At 41.2% G+C, this 21,760-nt stretch overlaps 1 protein-coding gene across 1 annotated transcript in view; it reads right to left on the bottom strand.

Annotated features, from left to right (window-relative positions):
- LOC134501513 (cadherin EGF LAG seven-pass G-type receptor 1-like) overlaps positions 1-17,663 on the bottom strand; it is a 91,818-nt gene extending 74,155 nt beyond the window's left edge. The window contains exon 1 of the mRNA XM_063309354.1: positions 14,018-17,663. Within this exon, the coding sequence (XP_063165424.1) occupies positions 14,018-17,663 (3,646 nt within the window). The remainder of the gene's footprint in view (positions 1-14,017) is intronic.
- Positions 17,664-21,760: the final 4,097 nt, after the last annotated feature.

Raw genomic sequence — 21,760 nt, 5'->3', positions numbered from 1 at the left:
ATTACACAACACATCCCTCCTTCTCTGGTAATGCCCAATTTAGTACCTAAGCCTATGTATATAATAACAAAGGTGCTGTCCATATGTTTATAATCTCTACCTTTTAGCCTTCCGGAAGGCCGTGAAGACCTGGCTCTTCCACCAAGTGTTGGGCTAGGATATGGGTTGAGCCAGGAGGCTATTTGGTCTGGCGCTTGATGGAAAGGGTGGTTTTGTTTTTATGCCTAGGATCAATGTATGATAGGCAGCCATATAAGTTCTTTAAATAAATAAAATACAAATACGTTCCTTTTTCCTTTGATCTTGATGTAAAATCTTGCTATAAAGTTCCACTGATGAAACTCTGTTTCTCAAATGATAGACAGGCATTTAACAAATATTTAGTAACTTTCCCCAGTGTCTCTGGGTGAGAAAAGAAACCAGAGAGCTGTATAAGATGCAGTGAATCTGTCTGAATTTCCCCATTATACTATTTTCCTCTGAGGTTAGAAAAAAATGGAAATGTTGTATGACATTTATTTCAAGCTCAAGTTTAGGTTTATTAAGCATGTACTGTAGTCCTAGAACATCCACAGAGTTTATATAAAATCAAGTACATCTTTGCCGGGTTAACACACATGCACCATTTTAACTGAGGATTCCTATTAAAATAGATTGCCATAGACTTCAAATGGATAGTCCATAATTTAAGGCTCCCACAGCAAAAGAAATAAAAATCTCATCTGACATCAAGAATTCACCTTAACATCATCAGAATCTACTTCCAGTTTGGTGGGCAAATGTACCAATAAATCAGCGGAACACCCTTGGGATCACCTCAGGATTCATAGCCAAGACAATGATACAACACCTAGAAGCTCCCACACGTACTCCCACATGTACAAAAAATATGGACCCACAATGTCCTGTTTTCCCTAAAGTGGAGCCATTACATTCTTCCATGGAACACACCAAAGCTGTCCCTGAGGGATGGATCTTACAATCAGAGGCCCCCTAGTCCCTGCTGGAAATTATTTTCTGCAATGTTCTCCCACTGAAGGAGGCTTCAGACTGGGAAAGGAGACAATTTTTTCCCATCAGAAGCCCCATCAGAACTTTTTCTAGCCCTGCCTCTAGTAAGAGAGATATCCACAGCAGGATGACCTACAGTGTAGGAAAAAGCAGTATTTATTATTATTAATTTCATACATTGTTCCATGTACCTACAAAGTGAAATAAAATATATCTGAAACTCCTAATACCAAGAAAACATACACCCAAAAACATAGATGATGAAAACCTATATAAATCCTTATTTTTATTAAAATAAGCAGTATTAAAATTGTAACTAAACAGCAACCATTATATACCTTGGATTTATACAAGGTGTCTGACACTGGGATTGGCTTTTCCCCCATTATGCTATTAACTTCTCCATTTCTCTTTCTTGTTTTTAATAACATTTAAAGTCTGACACAAAAACAGAGTCTGTTTTCCTCCTGGTGCAACTTGACAGTGGGAAGTTTGAAGATGGTAACAATATTATCAAGATTTTTTTAAAAAAAATCTGTAATCTGTCAGCTGTTAAAAGAACCAAACGAAATAGGATAACATTTCAGTTAAGTTTTTCAAAATGTAATATACACCCCAAAGGATGCAAAAAGATTGCTTTGTTCGTGCTCTTCAATTATTAAGTATCTTGCTTTCCCAAAACGATTGAATTACTCTACAGTTTTAATGAAGCAGCTACTGAGTTTAGAGCTGGACTATAGTGATATTTAGTGTAGTGAGGCTGACAAAGGTTGGTTGCTGAAGCAAGGGACCAGAGCAAAGAATACATGTTCCATATATCCTCCAACTGAGGGCCCTTCTCCTTGACAGGTAGTTTAATATATGTTCATTGCTCTATTGCAGATTTTTTTTTTAAGTTTTGACCTCCGACCTTGCTTGGGTAGCAAAGGTAGTTTATGTACTTACTCTGAAAGTATGTCACTTTTCAATTCCTTCTTGCTTTGCACTGAAATAAGAGCAGTAATACTGGAAGATGGGTAACTATATTTGATTTGGATTGCAAAAATCCAGGAAACTGCTAGACCAGTGTTTCTCAGCCTCAGCAATTTTAAGATGTGTGGACTTCAACTCCCAGAATTCTCCAGTCAGCATGCTGGCTGGAGAATTCTGGAAGTTGAAGTCTACACATCTTAAAGTTGTTGAGTTTGATAAACACAATGCTAGACATCAGCAAAGAGTTTTCTGCATCTCTTTGCTGATGTCTGCCAGCTGCCTGGATTTTTGCTGCCCAGATACAACAAGTCTAAGCTTAATAGACAAATGAACCAGCATGCTACACTCACAGCTATGTATTACTGATGCACTTGGCGGACAATTATTTACACATTTTATATACTGCCCCTCACCATAATAGCTTTGAGCAGCTTACAAAGGACAGAAAAAATACTACTAAGATCCATTAAAAAAATGTAACAACCCTTGGGATATCAGAAATTAATAAACCCAACTCAAGTCTTTCTGTCCAGATAGGGATGTCCTTGCCTCATCAATTACAGGTGATTAAGCTCTCCTGAAGTTATGTGATCGTCCAGCATCAGTTCCAATCCTTGTTGTTATGCAATCCTATCCAGAGCAGGCTCACCTCCCAAACGCTATGATCACAATGCAAGACATATTATTGGGAGAAATTATTAAACTGAAGCATACTTTTTCATTGCTTGCTTATGGCATTTATCCATCTTTGTGTGAGAGGATGTAGTGTCACTCAGGAATCCATGATTCTTTTCTGATGTTAATATTTTCCCATTAAAAATCTGGATTGACACATCTTCACATAATTATAACACAAATGGAATGCAATGTGATCAGTCATACAATTCAGAATTAACCTATTTTATGTTTCTGTTAATCTCATATTTAAGCATAACTCTATAACTCTTTTTCGCTAATTTCTGCGAGTATTACTATATACTTTATTGATTTACTGTTATGCTTACAGTTTACACAATCTTCTAAAATTCCAGGGAAAGAACATTGCACACTTAGTATTATTCACCAGATGTCTAAAAAGCATCTTCCAACACAACAGAAGTCATATCGTTTTGTAGAAAAGCTTGTTTACAGATGTATGCAGAAATGTTTATTGTGTCACCACATGTAACGATTAGGCCTGAGGTAGGATTTTAAAATCAGGCACAGCAGGAAGAGCTGTCAGTTAACTAGGCCCGAGGCCCTAAACTGGAACTTTCAAAAGTTATGGTCTGCTTTGCGGACGACAGAACAGCAACAATAAGGCAGTCATTTACACCACATCAGAAGAAGTGATGCTATCTGCAATGAAATAATTACCATAGCAAACAAAGGCACTGAGGCTAAACCATTACTGATAATAAGATAAAATTATTCAAATGCTTTGTATTGCCTCAAGAACTCCACAGTTGATTTAGCAGCCCTGCTTAAACTCTAAGGGAGAACTCCCTAAACTCTCTACCAACATCTCCTCAAGAAGTCCCTGAATATTTGGCAACATTATAGGAGTATCCCCACAACATCAGAGATTCATACCTTTGCCTTCAAACACCCAGTAAATGTCTTATTGCACAAAACTAGACAATCACAACAAGAAAGAATGAACGGAGACAAATCAGACATCATATATAGCAATATTTTTAAAAAGTGGGGAGTATATAGGACATTTTGTCAGTGACTTCAAAGTTTCCATAATTCCCAAAGAAATTATAAAGACCCATTGAAAAACAGGTTTCACTCTACAGTCACAATAATAAGGCAAGCTGCCTCACTTGAATATTCATTATTAATATATATTAAAAAAAACACATCATGCATCAGGACTGCACCTTATAAAATTCAGCTGCCTCATCATTAAATTCAATAGCTGAACCAACAGTAAAGCTTGCTATTCAGGAACAAGTTTTAAGTTATCAAACAAATAATCTGGCAAGGAGCAAGGTCAGCATACTGGTAGCTTACGTGAGAGAAAGAGAATGAGCAGTTTAAATCCTATGCTCTATTCATATCAAACAGGTCCCTAAAGGAAAAGGATGAAAACATTCATTGTTTTAATGAAGCTGTGCCATTTCTTTATGTCTCTAATTATAAAATATTTGTGTGACCACATATTAGTCATTTGCGCCTATGATGCTTCTACTTAACCAATATTAAATAAAATCTGCAGCATTCTTAATAAATGTATCCATTAGGTATCAGCTGGCAAATTGCTGAAAAACATGTAGGTTCTCAAAGACGAGGAGCTTTTGTAGGTAAACTACAAAAGCCCACTCATTTTGACAAGGATTAGCAGTAGATAAAAAGTCTCCCTTTTTTCACTCTGTAAGAAAGAGTTAATAAGGCTAGGAGATTTTGTCTTTAACAAGATTGTTTATTTTACTGCTATAAATAGTAAATTAGGCAGAAAGCCAGTTCTGAAGACTGAGTTTCTGGATGACTAGTATGGAGTGTGGCTTCAAGGGCTTTCTGTGACCACGACTAATGCAGAGCTATTGATAACCATTCAAATTAATTAATGAGGATCATTGTGAGATAGACATTTAACACTTCAGATTCTCACAGTGATTTTAGTCAGGTTGTATCTGCACTTTGCATAACTTGCTCAGAAAGGCTGAAAGTTTAAATTAGGATAAAAGGCAGATGGTCTTTTGTTTGCAGACTAACGGACCTCAGAAATTAAGAGAAGCAGGAGGTAACTTTGCTCCAATAGAGGACAACTATACTGTAAAGAGGGAACCTGATGCATTGGAAATTTCCCATAAAAGTTCAGGTGTGATAAAACAATTATTTGAATGATGAAGAAATGATACCTACTCATGACAAAATGCAAGCTAGTAGGAGAAGACATTTGGACCACTTCACTATCAATATGTTTTTCATTCCGCACATTATTCTGTATTAAACATTTTAATACTAATGGTTACTCTTTCGGGTTTTTCCTTTCTTTTTCCAAATTAAAAATCTGTACCAGTTAAAAAATTAAGTAGTAACAATGTATGTTGTTTTTAATCCGTTCAATCATGTCTGATTCTCGGAGACTGCCTGGAAAGTCCCTGAAGTGTTCTTGGAAATGGTTTCTGGAAGTGGTTTGCCATTGCCTCCTTCCTAGGGCTGAAAGAGAGAGTGACTAGTCCAAGGTCACCCAGCTGGCTTCATGCCTAAGGCAGGACTAGAACTCATGGTCTCCCGGTTTCTAGCCTTGATGCCTTAACCACTACACCAAACTGTCTCTCATGTATGTATACACGCACACACATATTTATCAATTAGATAACTTTTACAAATCTGCCATTTAGTTTTCTTTTATCTTCTCAGCAGGAACTTTTCAATGTTCCAGCATAGGTCTTCTTTAATGCTGATACAAGCATTCCTTTTCATTGGAATTGAAACAGATTTTATTTGTGCAGTTGCAATGAAAGGTGAAAGGTCCCCTGTGCAAGCACTGAGTCATGTCTGACCCTTTGGGGGGGGTGCTGCTTTCACAATGTTTTCTTGGCAGACTATATCAGGGTGGTTTGCCATTGCCTTCCCCAGTCGTCACCTTCCCCAGCAAGCTGGGTACTCAATTTACCAACCTTGGAAGGATGGAAGGCTGAGTCGGCCTGAGCCAGCTACCTGAGAATCCAGCTTCCACTGGGATCAAACTTGGGTTGTGGGGAGAGTTTCGGTTGCAATACTGCCGCCTACCACTCTGCACCACACGAGAGTAATACAGACTCTAAATGGAGTGAACAGTTGATGCCCTGCCTGTCCATACATTTCTTCCAGTGTCAGATGTATTTCATTTGTTCTCCCTTTATCAAGACAACTAGGTAACAGTTATGGAACTCTATTTTACACAGCAGATTTCATAGCACATCATATCTATCCAGTAGGTCTTAGCTGTTATTCACTGACAGATCCACCTATTTCTACTGCTGAAATATTTTGGACAGTTTCTCAACTGCTATCTGCAGTCTCAAAGCTATACTAAGGGGATTTATCACTTGCTTTGCATATGATAAGAGTTGTATGTTTATAATTACATATGTCAGCAGTGAGACAGATCTCACTTTCCATGTCATTGCTCTTTAGTGTTTGCCTCTTTAAGTGACAAAGTACGTCATTATAACTTTACCTTGTTAACAAGATCATTCACACACATTCACTGTCCTTGAGTAGGCAAATGGATTGTTAGTTGCTCTCAGAGCAAACAAATTAATAAAACTAGAACAAGCAAATGCTTTGCAAATAAAAGTTTAAATCTACTTGATTAATTTGTAGTTTAATTTAAAAAGTTGGTTTAATCTGAATATAGTTCAATGTGAAATATTTTTTCCCAAATAAATAAACTGGGAGAAAAAGGAGTGAAAACCATGTTGTTGTGGGAAAAATAGGAGGAGGAAGGAGTATTAGGTATGTTCCCTGCCTTCAGTTATTTATAAAAATAATAAAGGTGGGGTTAAAAAACCCTAAAATTTAATCTATATTCTGATAGTTAATATTAGTTTAATTACATAAAAGATATCATCAGTTTACCCTGCATGTATTTTTTTTCTCTCTCTTAGATTATGCACATATATGTCAGAACACGCACAGTCTTACAGGAATCACTCCTCTCCTCCTCTATGTGGGTAAAGAGTAAATGCCTGTTAAAATACAATTATATGCTATTAGCAGTTTTAGCCAGCAGTCCTAAACATACGTAGAGATTAGGGAGTTCTCAAAATTTTATTTATTTATTTATTCATTCGATTTCTATAGCTGCCTATCTCAGCAAGTGACTGTAATGTAATGAGATTTAGTCAGGCACAAATCTAATACATACATATATACATATGTACATATATAACTAAGCCCCAGTAGATTTAATGATGGGACTGAAGAGTTAGAAATGAATCACAGGGAGAAAATTGCCAATTCTACTCATATGAACTGAATTATTTTCAGTGAGACTTGGACACATGGATACTTAGATACTATACAACAGTGCTGGGAAAGGAGTACGGCAGGGCTGTATACTCTCACCCTACCTATTCAACTTGTATGCAGAACACATCATGCGACATGCTGGGCTTGAGGAATCCAAGGCTGGAGTTAAAATCTCTGGAAGAAACATTAACAATCTCAGATATGCAGATGATACCACTTTGATGGCTGAAAGTGAAGAGGAACTGAGGAGCCTTATGATGAAGGTGAAAGAAGAAAGTGCAAAAGCTGGCTTGCAGCTAAACCTCAAAAAAACCAAGATTATGGCAACCAGCTTGATTGATAACTGGCAAATAGAGGGAGAAAATGTAGAAGCAGTGAAAAACTTTGTATTCCTAGGTGCAAAGATTACTGCAGATGCTGACTGCAGTCAGGAAATCAGAAGACGCTTAATCCTTGGGAGAAGAGCAATGACAAATCTCGATAAAATAGTTAAGAGCAGAGACATCATACTGACAACAAAGGCCCGCATAGTTAAAGCAATGGTGTTCCCCGTAGTAACATATGGCTGCGAGAGCTGGACCATAAGGAAGGCTGAGAGAAGGAAGATCGATGCTTTTGAACTGTGGTGTTGGAGGAAAATTCTGAGAGTGCCTTGGACTGCAAGAAGATCAAACCAGTCCATCCTCCAGGAAATAAAGCCAGACTGCTCACTTGAGGGAATGATATTAAAGGCAAAACTGAAATACTTTGGCCACATAATGAGAAGACAGGACAGCCTGGAGAAGATGTTGATGCTAGGGAGAGTGGAAGGCAAAAGGAAGAGGGGCCGACCAAGGGCAAGGTGGATGGATGATATTCTAGAGGTGACGGACTTGTCCCTGGGGGAGCTGGGGGTGTTGACGACCGACAGGAAGCTCTGGCGTGGGCTGGTCCATGAAGTCACGAAGAGTCGGAAGCGACTAAACGAATAAACAACAACATACAACAGTGCAATCAAATCAGCAATGCTGAAACACACACACACACACGTTTCATTCAAATTTATCAGTAACTTACAAGTAACTCCAGAAAAGGCATTCTTTTACCAATATCTTTTCTAGCCAATATGAAAATGTATACCGTAACTTCCTATGTGACACAGGAATTGCCTGAACATTCCACTGATCTAAACAGCCTGGCCTTGCCTCCTCTGATGTATATATCCTCTATCCTTCCTTTACAGAGGAAATCTTGGGGCTTAATTAGATCTTCAACAATGTCCTCAATAACTAATAATTAACTATGTTGGTTTTGCAAATCAGATTACTATCCCAGAATACACTTAAATACAGTTTTAATATTCATGCAAAGCTAATGAAACATCATGGATAGAGAGGAAACATTTGTGAACAAGATGGGAGGAGACACAGCAACAAACTTTCTAACCACAGTAAGAACGTTATGAGCTCGAAGGATTGTGAATGGAATTTTGTTCATAGAGCAAAACCTTCCCATTTCCTTTTCTCGCTGTCATATTCAGAACATACACTTGATGTTTAAGAATCCTCCATAATGGAATTCAATTCAGTAGAATTCATTTCAGAAGAAACTGTCATGTCTCTTCTTACATAGGCAGAAGTGGTTTCTCAAGTTCTCATGGATCCAGGATCACAGAACTGCTGCTGTATTTGAAGTCACTCTGTAATTCAGATTATCCTTAAACTAACACTTGTACAGACACAGAAGGCCATCACATTTCAGAAGCCATTAAATATTTATTTCTTACTGTATTTAGTACATGGCAGATGATAGGTCAGTGCATCTTTCTGTAGGGAAGACATTATTACCCAACGATCATATCAAAAAAAGCAATCTATAATCAGAAAAAAATATATCATGCTTTCAATAGAGAAGGATAATCTGGTAATTGTGTGACCTAAAGGGATATCACGATAGCAACATTTTACATTAATGGAATTTAATTCCCTAGCGGCAGAGAGAAGGCCACTAAAACAGTTCACGTCTTAATCCATCCTTTCTTGACATCTGAAGCAGCTCTTTCTTTCCTGTGCAACAAGGTAACAGTCAAATATTGAAACAAGTCTTTGCAAAATTAGGCAGAAACATCAGTCAAAAAAGAACTGGTTACTCTGCATAATTCTAACAAAATACCTCTTCAGCAACTCTGTCAGAATCCGCAATTGTAATGTCTTAAATAAAACAAGGCCTCTTCTACAAAGCAAAATTTCTGTACAATTATAGAGTACATGCGGGGGATATCTGCATGTGTACGAAGAGGGGTGTCAGGAAAGCATCAAGTGTAATCTTGGTCTAATATTAATCCACTTCTGAGAAGGAGTTCACATACTTAAGCAGGTTGTTCCACATCACAATGGTATTCAGAGAGCAATTCACCAAGTATTATTCTAACTCAACCACCACTAATTTGTGTAGAAACCAGACTTTTTAAAGTATAGATTCAAGGGTGTGCTTGAATGTAAAAGTGATTGCAGAAAACCTGTGCCACATAGAAAAGACACCCAGTTCTGAAACCATTGTAAAACAGGACTTTGGATATCTTCTATTGATTGAATGATGTCTACATCTGAATCCAAGTTTCAGCACAGCCTCAAGTACCCATATACCCAAACAAAATACAGCTCTGATATTCATCTTTGTGTTATATTATTTTACAGACAATGTTGAAATATCCATTTAACCAAGTCCAATCCATTCATATTCATAAAATGCAGTTTGAATTTTCTACAGTAGCATAAATTGTCTTTGCTGCAAACATTAGACACCACATTTTTTTCCATGCCTTACCCTGTATCTAATATAATTAAAAAGACATTATCTGCCAAATACGAAACATTTCATTTATCACTTACGGTACCATTTTCAAAGTTCTATTACAATTCCAACGAACAGCTGCTTGGGTGTTTATTTTTCCCAGCAGATAGCTAAGTGCCCAATATGTTCCTCTATTAAAATCAAGAAAAAAGTAAGGAAACTAAATATTACAAGAATATTTAAAATATTACAAATGAATATGACCTGTAATTATGATGTAAAACTTTAAAAAATATTTTAGCTTCCAGCCTGTTTTTCCTTCAGTAACTTCCTCATAAATTGGCTACATTTTGAATTATTGCAACAATATCATAGAAAACTCTCTTGTGATAGAAGTATTTTAAATATTTCTCCCTTTAAGTACTGAGCAAGTATCAGCTTGATGAAGCTTTCGATCCAATGGCCAAAATCTCATCCAATGCACTAATGTTATTCAGTTTCAGTGTCTCTCATATAATTAATGCTTTTTACAGATATAGGAAACATCCACTTTACAACTAACTAGTCTAAAATGTTCAATACGTTGCGGTTTAAAATTTCCTGGCAATTTTATCTCTTCAAGTTTATACTGAGGATGTGATACAACAAACAAAAAGTTTATTTACAACATGCCACTCCAGGACTAGGGCTTGATCCAGCCACAATTAAAATTAACAAATAAAAACCAACTAGAGTTAAAATTACACAGAAGCAATAAAATCAATATACACCATAATACTGTATATTTACAGTAACAGTAAAGATAATACGTATACCGCTATAAAATTCTAAACTTATACAAGATACCCCTGCTGTATAACTTTGCTGATAAGATTTAAAACAAAACAGGGACCCATTACTTGATGGGCGGTTATATAGGTCTTTGTACACACAGAGTTCCCACCCTGTTTTCTACAGTTAACTTTAATATTTTAAAAAAATTATAAATAAATAAATAAATAGGAAAGTGGCATTCTGTGCAACTAATACCACCTTTCAGTGTAATCTATTTTCAAAAATGTCTGTTTAATACAGCTGTATTAGATTATTAATAAAGGAGCTACCCTCCTGTATTTACTGGAGGGCAGTGTTGCCCTCCAGAAATTCTCATTCAGTAATTAATCTCTATGGCAGCCTTTTTTTTTTTAGCGGTGCCTGTAACATCCAACCAAAATTTCATATTTGCCCAGCAGCCAAAAAAACTTATCAGCTCCAAAGATACAGGACCAGGATGACAGGATAATAAGATTTTTCTAGACTGCATAAATCTATAAATCTACATTTACAGATTTCATTTATGTCCCTTTTGCTGTTAGAATTCAGGCACTGATTCCAACATGCATATATGCTGTATCTGAAGTGAATAATTATGAATTGCATTCTCTTCCCTCAAATAATGCTTTCATTATCATGTTTGAAGTAGCTTTCATTTGGGCCTGAATGAAGGGGGTACTTAAATTCATGTTTAGTTCCACAGGGAAATCCCATGGACATAACAGACTTGAAGACAATAGTCTTAAGCACATATGTTAAGTAATAAACAAAACTGTATTTGAAACGTTAGCATCTTAAACTCTTTTTTAAAATATTAAATATATTAAGACATTCTTTTTCTATCCATCTACTGGAATCTTTAGAGTTACTATAGTGAAAGTCCAAGGTTAAATTCTCCCTTCCTTCTACGTTGAACGTTATCAAGCCATGTAGTACAGTTTGAGGTTTATTTTATGACATGCTCTTTATCTTTCAACATTAGATATTATTCTGTTATCAGTTGATTCAGCTTGATTATGACCATAGGCGTAATCCAAGAGCAAGTCGCCACAAGCCAAGATAATCAAGTCAACTCAGATATTATCTCTGGAAATCTCTCCCTAACAAAGAAGTAACTAGTATGTTAACTACAATTATTCACTTGTAAAGCTCTGAATGAAATCTCAGTCAGTTATCAAGTATACTTAGTATATTGTCTGGACCGATGTTGATTTTTTGCATATTGCATATGGAATATTGTTCTTTTGTTTTAAATTGTGAGCTGCCCAGAGTCGCTTTAGGTGGCATCTAAATCTAATGAAATAAAGAAAGAGTAAGTTGAATAAAGTAATACATTTTAATGTTGAGTGTTAGCACTACTTTCACTAGTTTTGTAAGAATGACAGAACACACTGCTGTTGCACTGACTGGATTTCCCTCCTCGGCACTACATTCTAATTAAGTGCTGACAGAATCAGACTAATTTGAGTAACTTTTCACAACAAAAGGGGCAACGGAAAACACCTTCCAAATTTAATACACATGCTGTAGTCATTTCACACAAAAGCAAAAAGACGATTGGCAGTGAAATGCATCCCTAACAAGATACTGTTCACAATGAGGCTCAAAAGGTCAACAAGAGCTGCAGCTGGTCGGGAGACCTGCAAAAAACAGGAGAATGAAACTGCAAAAGGCTAGACTTGGCCACACTCATGCTATAATTATAAAGAGCAATGGCACAGTTTGAATGACAGCCCAAATGCAAGAGCAGGTTATTCCCTAAAAATGCTCCATGTGTTTTTCAGAGGTAAGTCAACAGTAAATTTTACCATCTATAAGCATATAAACCATTTGAATATTTTAAAGCCATTTTAATATAAGAAATGGTGACCAATCACCAAATAGGATTTATTCATTTATGTTCAAAACAAAACCTGACTACTTTTAAACACATACTGTATGAACTGCCTTGCTGAATAAGGTCCTATGTAAATTTTGAGAAAAGTAGCTATCCTGATGTGCATGGCAAATTCAAAATTGGGGCACAATGGAGGAAACCAACTGATATCTCTGTCTTGCATGCAGCAACCAGACATGTACTGCAATGACTGAGAAATGCTTCTATAATTCTTAACTTCTGAATATTTTTAAGTTGCTTACAAAATAATAATGAAATAGCATTCAAGAGCACTCAAAGCTAGTTTAGTCAGACTCAACACAAATGTTTTTAAACTATCAAACTCTTTTAACTCTTAATATAGTCAAATACAACGGATGCCTATGAAAATCCATGCCAAAATAAATTTATTGGAAGGTAAAATCCAGCCTACTGTACTTTAAGCACATTCCTTTAATTTCAAAGGGGGGGGGGTTATAAAACTGCTTTGACATGCTTAACATTTGTCCACAAAAACTATGCCCCCAGAATATTGCCTCTCAGGGCCAAAATATTGCCCCCAAATATTTTTGGAAGGTCATATTAATGGGTATGTGGAAATCTTTTTCCTACTTTAGAGACAGTGACGCATTGTTCTTCCCGCACCAACATCAATATCAAACTAATCCTTGTTAATACAGCAAATGGATTTAGATTTATCTTGGCTAGGCAGAATCTACTATGTTAATCACCAAACAGGATGCTATGGAATTTGCCCTTAAAGTATTCTATTCCTACTAAAATGTGTCTGGAAATAATGGCAACAGATACACAGAAGGCAGGAATTCTGCCAAGTCGTCTTTTCCTGGTTTGCTTTAGGGTTGTTAAAACTACTATTACCATGTTCTCCATTTACATTAATGAACTTGGGGCTTAAAATGCTAAGCATGTAAAATAATTAATTAAATGATATACATTTTTTTAGATGGATATATTGCACTTCATTGTGGTCTCACAAGAAAGGTGTTTACTGAGCATATGCTCCAACAGATACATTCACAAGTAATTATAAGGAACCGTCCAATATAGGCAGTTAGGACTCATCTGTAACTAAGAAAGTCAGGGAAACTTCCTAACACTACTGGTTTAACTATGCTTGAGATTAAGTTTTGAATGTTATGTGAATAGAAACGACAGTATAGCTGGCTTTGAACAATCTAATCACTTATTATTACGATATGTTCAACATTTAAATAATTTAAACCTAGACACCAGCTCACCAGCAGAAATACAAAGTACCATCATAATTGCATTTATCTTATAATTCATCTACGTTTCTGTGGATCACAATATGACCGGTTACATATTCCTACAGAATTAGTATCAAAACAAAGCAACCAAATTTGAAGTTTTCAATGGCTGCTCTAACTTTCTCACCAAAATACATCACTATAGAGCATGTTGGCTGGGGAATTCTGGGAGTTAAAGTCCACACATCTTAAAGTTGCTGAGGTTGAGAAACACTGCTATAGAAAATTTAAAAAGTGCATGAAGTTCCCATTTGCCTGTGTTATCAGTACCCACCCCCACCAAAAAAGTGCAACCACCATTATCTAGCATCACAAACTCCAAAAGATACACACTTACCAGAAACTGAAACCTTCATTATGGCCTCAAGGGGTCTGTTGTTGTCCAAATCTCGGCTGAGCTTGAGCTCTCCAGTAACAGAATCCAAAAGCAACAGGTTCAATTCATTGCCCTGGACAAAGGTGTAGTCAAGTTGGTCAGATATATCAGGATCGTGGGCAGGGATCTTGCCAATCACTCCAGAAGGAAAGCTATTAGATTTGTTGGTGACGTAATTGTTGAATAGGATCTGAAAGTCATGCAACACGGGGGGATTGTCATTTTGATCTAGGAGGCGTATGTGCACTGTAGCTCGGCTTACAAGTGGGGCTGAGGTAGCTTGTACCACAATTACATACTCTGTCTGGCTCTCATAATCCAAATCCATCAAGGCTGTGAGGTCACCATTAAGAAGGTCAAGCTGAAAGACCTCAGGAATGTTCCCCTCTACAATCTGATACATGATCTGCGCATTGGTTCCCTCATCAGGGTCTACTGCACTAATCCGGGCCACAATTGAACCAACACGACTGTTCTCCTCAACAAAGATGTCAAATTCATCTTGTTCAAAAACAGGGGGATTATCATTGATATCCAACACAGTAACTTGGATATCAACAGATGCTTTGAGAGGTGGGCTACCCCTATCCACAGCAAAAGCCCGCAAGCTGTACACAGCCACATTTTCACGATCCAGCTTGCGCAATGTCCGTATCACCCCTGATGTGGCTTCAATGTAAAAATCTCCATCACCATCATCCCCACCCTGGAAAGTATAAACAAGGCGGCCATTGAGGCCGGAGTCACGGTCTATAGCTGACACCTGCAAAACACTGGTGGACAGGGGCACATCCTCGAAAACAGAGCCCAGGTACCGATCTCGAAGAAATCGAGGTGCATTGTCATTGGCATCTAGAATGAGGATCTCCACGTAGGTGGTATCAGATTTCTGAGGGATCCCATTGTCTTGGGCTGTGATGGCCAATGTGTAAGAAGCTTGATCCTCATAGTCTAATTCCATCAAGGTAGTGATTGTTCCTGTGTCAGGATCAATACGGAACTGAGGGATGCTGTCTTCCAAGATGTAAGTAATTCTTGCATTCTCTCCAGTATCTTCATCAGTGGCGCTGATTGTTACAATGGATGTTCCAACGGGCTTGTCCTCACTGACACTCACTGTATAATGTGAACTCTGGAAAACTGGTCGGTGTGTATTGGCATCTGTGACATTGATGAAGACTTGGACTGTGTCAAACAGCGTTCCATCTGAAGCAGTGACAGTCAATACATACTGCCTTTCCTGCTTATAATCAAGGGGCAAGGCCAGAGTAATCAGACCACCTGCACTCTGACTAGTAATGGCAAAGCGATTCCTTGTGTTGCCACTAGTGATCTGGTAGGTCACCACACTATTGACATCTTTATCCACTGAAGTCAGTGTCAAGACACTGCTGCCTACTGCTGCATCCTCATTGAGCCTGAGCTGATACACTTTTTCAGTGAAAGTAGGACTGTTATCATTGACATCAAGGACAGTGATAGATACACTGGCAGAGGAAGTCATGACAGGCACTCCATGGTCTCTGGCCTCCACCCCAAAGTGGTAATTTGCTGTAGTCTCTCGGTCAAGTTCAGATGACACTGTAATCCATCCTGTACTATTGTTGATCTGGAAGGGAAACCCTGTGTTCCCACCTGGGGAGGCCAGGGCAGAAGGATGAGAGAGCTCCAAGAACTTGTATTCCAAACGAGCATTGTCTCCAGAGTCAGCATCTACTGCCTGAATGTGTAATACTGAATATCCTATGGGGACATTTTCTAGTACTGTGGCTTGAAAGGGGGTGCTCACAAAAATAGGAGCATTGTCATTTACATCTAACACTTGGATGGACACCATCCCACTTGAATTGATCTGTGGAGGCCTTCCTCCGTCCTGGGCCTTGATCCTGAGGGTGTACTCTCGAATAGTCTCATAGTCCAGGGGATTGATCAAGTCAATAGAGCCAGAGAAAGAATGGATATAAAACTGACCCTTCAGATTGCCACTCACAATACTGTAATGCACCTGGGCATTGTTACCACGGTCTCGGTCAGTGGCTTGCACCTGTAATACCTGACTGTTGACTGGAGTATCCTCTGGTATTTGTACCAAGTAGCGTTTCTCGCTGAATTGTGGGGAATTGTCATTCTCATCTTCCACTGTGATATGCACCGTAACTGTGGCACTTCGTGGACCTGGGTCTTTCCCCTGGTCATTGGCTTCTATCACAAGATGGTATTCTGAGACCTCCTCTCTATCCACAATGGCACAAGTTCTCACAACACCAGAATACGGGTCAATCTCAAAAATTCCTTCTGCAGAGCCTGGCTCTAGGATACGATAGAGCAAATTAGCATTGTCTGGAGCATCCTCATCTGTGGCACGAATTGTGAGCACTTCATAACCTATCTCAAGGTTCTCTCTAATGTTCTCTCGATACTCTGGCTGTTCAAACACAGGATCATGGTCATTGGTGTCACTTACAGTCACGGTCAGGAAAGTGATTGCTGAGCGATGCCGTGGGGACCCATGGTCTGTTGCAGTCACCTGAAGCACGTGGGTGTCTTTTGTCTCTCGATCCAGCTTACGGGTGGTGACTATCGCTCCCATCTCAGAATCAATAGAGAAGTAATCATTGGATCTTTTGTCAAAAAAGGCCTCCATAGAGTAGGTTAACCGGCCTGCCTCCCCTTCATCTGGGTCATGGGCTTCTAGGGTGATGACTGCTGTACCTGCAGGCTGGTTCTCAGCAATTGAAACTTGGTAATTGGGCAGCTTGAACTGTGGTGGGTTGTTCACACTCCTCATCCTCCGAGGCCCTCGAGGCCCAGAATCCCAACTGCCTTCACTCCAGGTCCCAAATTGTGGGGAGACCTCTTGCTTGCTTCCATTCACCTCTAACTTACCCCCTACCAGCTGTTTCACTCCCCAAGGCCTAGGATTACCCAGCTCTACCAGAACATCTCCCTGGGTCCTCTTCAAATGACAAAGAAGCTTCAGGGGGCTGGTCCCGTGGGGAAGGTGGCAGTCTAGTGGTTTCTTCCCAACTTTCCCCAAAGGCCGACCGTTGGGACAGGTACACCGTGGGAAACTTGTCAGGGCCACGAGAGCCCAGAGCAGGGGTCCTCCCTCCGCCTCCCCCATTTTGGGAAGCACCTGCTGCCTAGAGGGAGGAGGGAAGCAGAGCAGAGAGGCCAAACGCTGCCCGGGGAGAAGGGCTGGAAACCCGGCCAGGCGAGGCCGGGTGGCAGCTCGCTGGCGGGATCCGCCAGGGCAGCCCCGGCCGTGCAGGTAAGCAGGCAGGCGGAGCGAGAGAAGGGCGCCGCCGGCGGGAGAAGCGAGGCGCAAATGGAGGGGCAGCGGATTTCCCACCAAGCCCGCGCACTCCACCGGCGCCGCCGTCGTCCTCAGCAGCCCGTCGCTCGCCACCTCCACGGCGTCCCTCAGCAGACGGGGGGTCAGAGTCTCGTCCAGCGCGCACAGCCACTCCGGCCCCAGCGACAGGTCCAAGAGCAAGCGCCCCGGGTCGCCGCCGCCGCCGCAAAGGAGGTGCAGCTCCCAGCCCGCCGCCGCGAGCGCCAGAAGCGAGATCCACGACAGCCAGGCGGCCCCCGGCAAACGGAGCATCTCCGAGGCTTAGGAGGCAGGCAGGACGGCGAAAGGGCTACAAAATCCATCCATCCCGCTGAGCTGCTCATCCGGCCTCGTCCATCAGCAGCTGGGGAGCCTGGAAAGGACGAGGCTCCCCGAAACGCTCCGGCGCGGGGGAGAGAACCAACTTTCGCCCACCTTAAAGTTGGCGGCGGATGCTGCTGTTAGGTTCGTCGAAACGGCGCTCAAAATGGCTCCTCGCTGCCACCCAATCTGGCCCCCAGAGATCCCACCGCCGGCCGTTGCCGAGGCTCACACTGGACGGCGGCTTCCCACAGTGGATCCCGGCCTCGCCATTAGGCTGCGAACGCCGCGGCTTCTTCGCGCGTGGCGGTCGCCGCCGGCTGCTCGTCAGGTGCCCCGAAGCCCGACGGCGGGGAAGAGACGTCCGGCGTGGCGCAGATCCAGAGTCTCCGCCGGGACGCGCCTCTCCCCCTTCCCCACCCAGAAGACCGGCGCACGCGTCCCTTCTTCTCCGGCTCCCGCCTCGAAGTTACGGCTCGCCTTCGGAGAAAAGCGCAGCCCTTCCCAGCGAGGGCTGCCCCGTCGGCGCTTCTCAGAGCCTCGGTTCTCAAGTCCTCTTCGCACGCGCGAAGAAAGTTGGCCTTCTTCAGCGAGTCCGGGCCATCCGGGGGTGCCCGGAGCGCCTCGCCTAGGAAAGTTTGCCCGGCGAGAGCTGCGTTTCCTGCGGCTGCTTTTCTTCGCCTCTCGCTCTCCCTTCGGCTCCTCCTCCCCTTCTGCTCTTTCATGTATTGTCACCAGAACTGAAAGGGTCTGGTTGTTCAAAGTCTCTATGGAGACCGCAGATGGGTCGCGAGAGCCGTCCCCGAAAGACCAAGACGCCGCGCAGCCAGTTGCCTGCCTTCCTGGGAAGCGCCAACCTGCACGCGAAACGAGGGCGGCGGCGGCGCTGGGGGGCGGGGGCCGAGAGGTGTGTCTGGAGAGGTGGACTGGGACGGGGAGTGTCTGCCGGGGAGCATTCAGGAGCTCACAACCGCCAAGGGACTCCCTGTTGGCGAAAGAAGCGGGTTCCGGGTGGCGCTTTAACTTTCCTGGGAATGCCGGTCACGCAGCGCCCTCTATCGGCCCAGGGTCTGCAGGACGGCCAGAAGTCGCGCTTGTTGGCGGGATGGTGAGAATTCAAATGGTAATAAATGAATCCATGCAGATAAGTACTGAACGCCTGCTTTTAGTACTGCCTCCAGTTTGGGGCGCCACCCTTGAGGAGACATTCACGCAACTGGAACAGGTTCAGAGAAGGAGAGCGAGGAGCGTCAGGGGACTAGAAATCGGCATGTCGACGTTCAAAACTGAGGATGGTTTGGAGCTGCACGGCAAAAGGCTAGTTCAGTCAGGTATGATTCTTTTGGTTGCTGCCACCAGTGCTAAACGGGCCTCAAAATGTTTCAGAACCGGAATTTTCTGCCACTTAGTGGTGTTGGCCTTGTGAAATCCTGTCTGTGCCACTGTTAGCCCTTCAAGGTAGGCCAGGTTAGAAACAGACCACGCTGGAACTACTGTAACTCTGCTTTATTGGTCTGTGGTGTAACACCGAATCTTGACAGCCTGATGGAGTTTCCTTTTCCCTCCCTCTCATACCCAAAGCCTGGTCCAAGGACCCCTGGGAGTCCCCCAAGACCCTTTCAGGGGTCCACAAAATCAAAATTATTTGCCAGCCTATGTTGAAAAATAAGACAATATTAAAATCCCATGAAACCATTGTGAGAAGTGGTAGCAGCAGCAGCAAATGCATCATTTAAAGTTTTTCATACAGTAAATATTGATAAATATAACCCATACAAACAAAAGCTCTTTTGGGGTCCTGATAATTTTTAAAAGTGGGAAGAGGTCCTGAGAGAAAAGTTTCAGAAACACTTCTCTAGAGGATCCAAACAGGCCAGACTTGTGTTTTATCCTCCCTCTCTCCTCCCTTTCAGGGCTAAGCTGTTGTTTTGTTAACAGCTGCTGCATATTTTCCTTAGGGCTATCTTTCTATTCCTCTACAGCCGCTAAACCAATGTTTGTGGTACTGAAAAGTAAATCTTTGCTTTTCCACAGTGTTTGTATGAAGTGTCAGTGTTCGTAGCACTGAAAAAATAAATCTGTCTAGTGTTCCTAGACAGTACAGGTAGTCCTTGTTGCACACCCACTCATTCAACAACCGTTTGAAGTTATGACGGTGCTGAATGAGGGGGACTTATGATGGGTCCTCGTAGTTACGATGGGTCCTCGTAGTTGTAGCCGTTGCAGCATCCCTGCAGTCACATGATTGCAATTTGGGCGCTTGGCAGCCGACTCACAATTATGCCACATGATTACCATTTGCGACCTTCACTGCAGCTTCCAATAAGCAAAGTCAATGGGGAAGCCGACAAGAGGTTGCAAATAGCGATCATGTGACCAAGGGGCACTGCAACTGCATGGGATTCACCTAACGACAGCAACTGGGACTGCTGCAACTGCTGGCTTAAGTTGGCGTGGTCATGTGACACTGTGCTTTATGCCAACATTACTTAGCGACAGAGTTGCTGCTCCCAATTACTGTCATTAAGTGAGGACTACCTGTACTCACAAGTCTCTGCCACTCAAACAGGTATTTGTGGTATGAAATCAAAAGTTTCTGTAAGATAAGTGTATGGAAATGGCAAGCTTCTGTCATTTAGATCTGTATTTGTGATAACAAAATAATATATTTTTGTGAATAAGTTAGTATTTTCTGGTTTGCAAGTCTCTGCTGTTTTAAATGAGTGTTTAAATGATTGTTCTCTCTCAAAGAAACAAAAAACAGCCTTATATCATCCAAATCCTGAACTCCAACTTCTGTCACATGTCCACAGCAGCGCCTGTATTTATATGTTTGTTGGCTCTGCCCTCCTCCTTCCAGGACCACTCAGGTGTCAGGAGGGACTAGCTCAGACCAAGAAATATCTAAGAATTACTCCTCCTATTCTTCCTGATTGCCCTTCATCCGCCACCACTCAATATTTCAGAAAACCTTTTTATTCCAATTGGACAGAATGAGGCTACACTAAAAACTAGGCCTATGCAGGAAAATCCAGAACCTGCAAGAACCTGGAAATTTAATAGTACAAGGAGAGATGAGAGAACAGGATTATATTTAGCCTTCAAAAGACAAAATGGAGGGAGGATGTGATACACAGAAGAAAACCAAGATTCATTCTCTGTCATTCCAGGATGTGAGATGTAAAGTAATAGATTAAATTATAGAAAGGCAGATTCAGAATGAATGTTAGGAAGAATTTCCTAACAGTAAGAGCAGTTCAATAACTAGTTAATTAGTGAGATGATGGAATCTTCACTGGATGTCTTGAAGTAGACATCCAACCATCTCTTTTGAAGAGGCACTAGCAGGGGTTAGACAAGATGGATCCAAATAGCTTCTTCCAGCTCTATCACCCTAAATCAGCATGCCCAAATATAGGACCCTCCATGGAATACAACATCCTTAGGATATGTGAACAGTGCTAAAATATGTAAATGAACAATGTATACCACTAGTCAGCAACTATAATTCTTGGATGAATGGTGGGCTAGCTATTTGCAACTCTACCTGAAAATACTGCCACAGAGGCTTTCCCCACACATCCAGATTGCCAACTGGAGAGTGGCATAAAGTAATCTTGCAAAGGGCAGATTTGGACTAGAAAACTCGAAATTCAACTTTTAGGTTACTGCATTTGGGGAGGGCCACAAATACATTGCTTTCACTGTGTGGGCATTCATGTTAAGTACAAGATGAGGACCCATGACTAGCATACCAGAGATGGAAAGAAGCTAGTAACTGTGCTAAATGTGATTTTTTGTAATAATGCATGATGATATTGTCCTATACCATTGCAGGAAGTACAATTCCATCCATGCCTCCTTTCTCCAAAGGAGATAAATGTAGAACAGTGTTTCTCAACCTTGTCAACTTTAAGATGCGTGGACTTCAACTCCCAGAATTCCCCAGCCAGCATGCTGGCTAGGGAATTCTGGGAGTTGAAGTCCTCGCATCTTAAAGTTGACAAGGTTGAGAAACACTGACGTAGAACGTATCAAGTAACATACTG

This window comes from Candoia aspera, chromosome 7, assembly GCF_035149785.1.
Source record: "Candoia aspera isolate rCanAsp1 chromosome 7, rCanAsp1.hap2, whole genome shotgun sequence".
Taxonomy (NCBI): Eukaryota; Metazoa; Chordata; class Lepidosauria; order Squamata; family Boidae; genus Candoia; species Candoia aspera.
The sequence above is the reverse complement of the archived record's forward strand: the minus strand, read 5'-3'. Positions and strand labels throughout refer to the sequence as shown.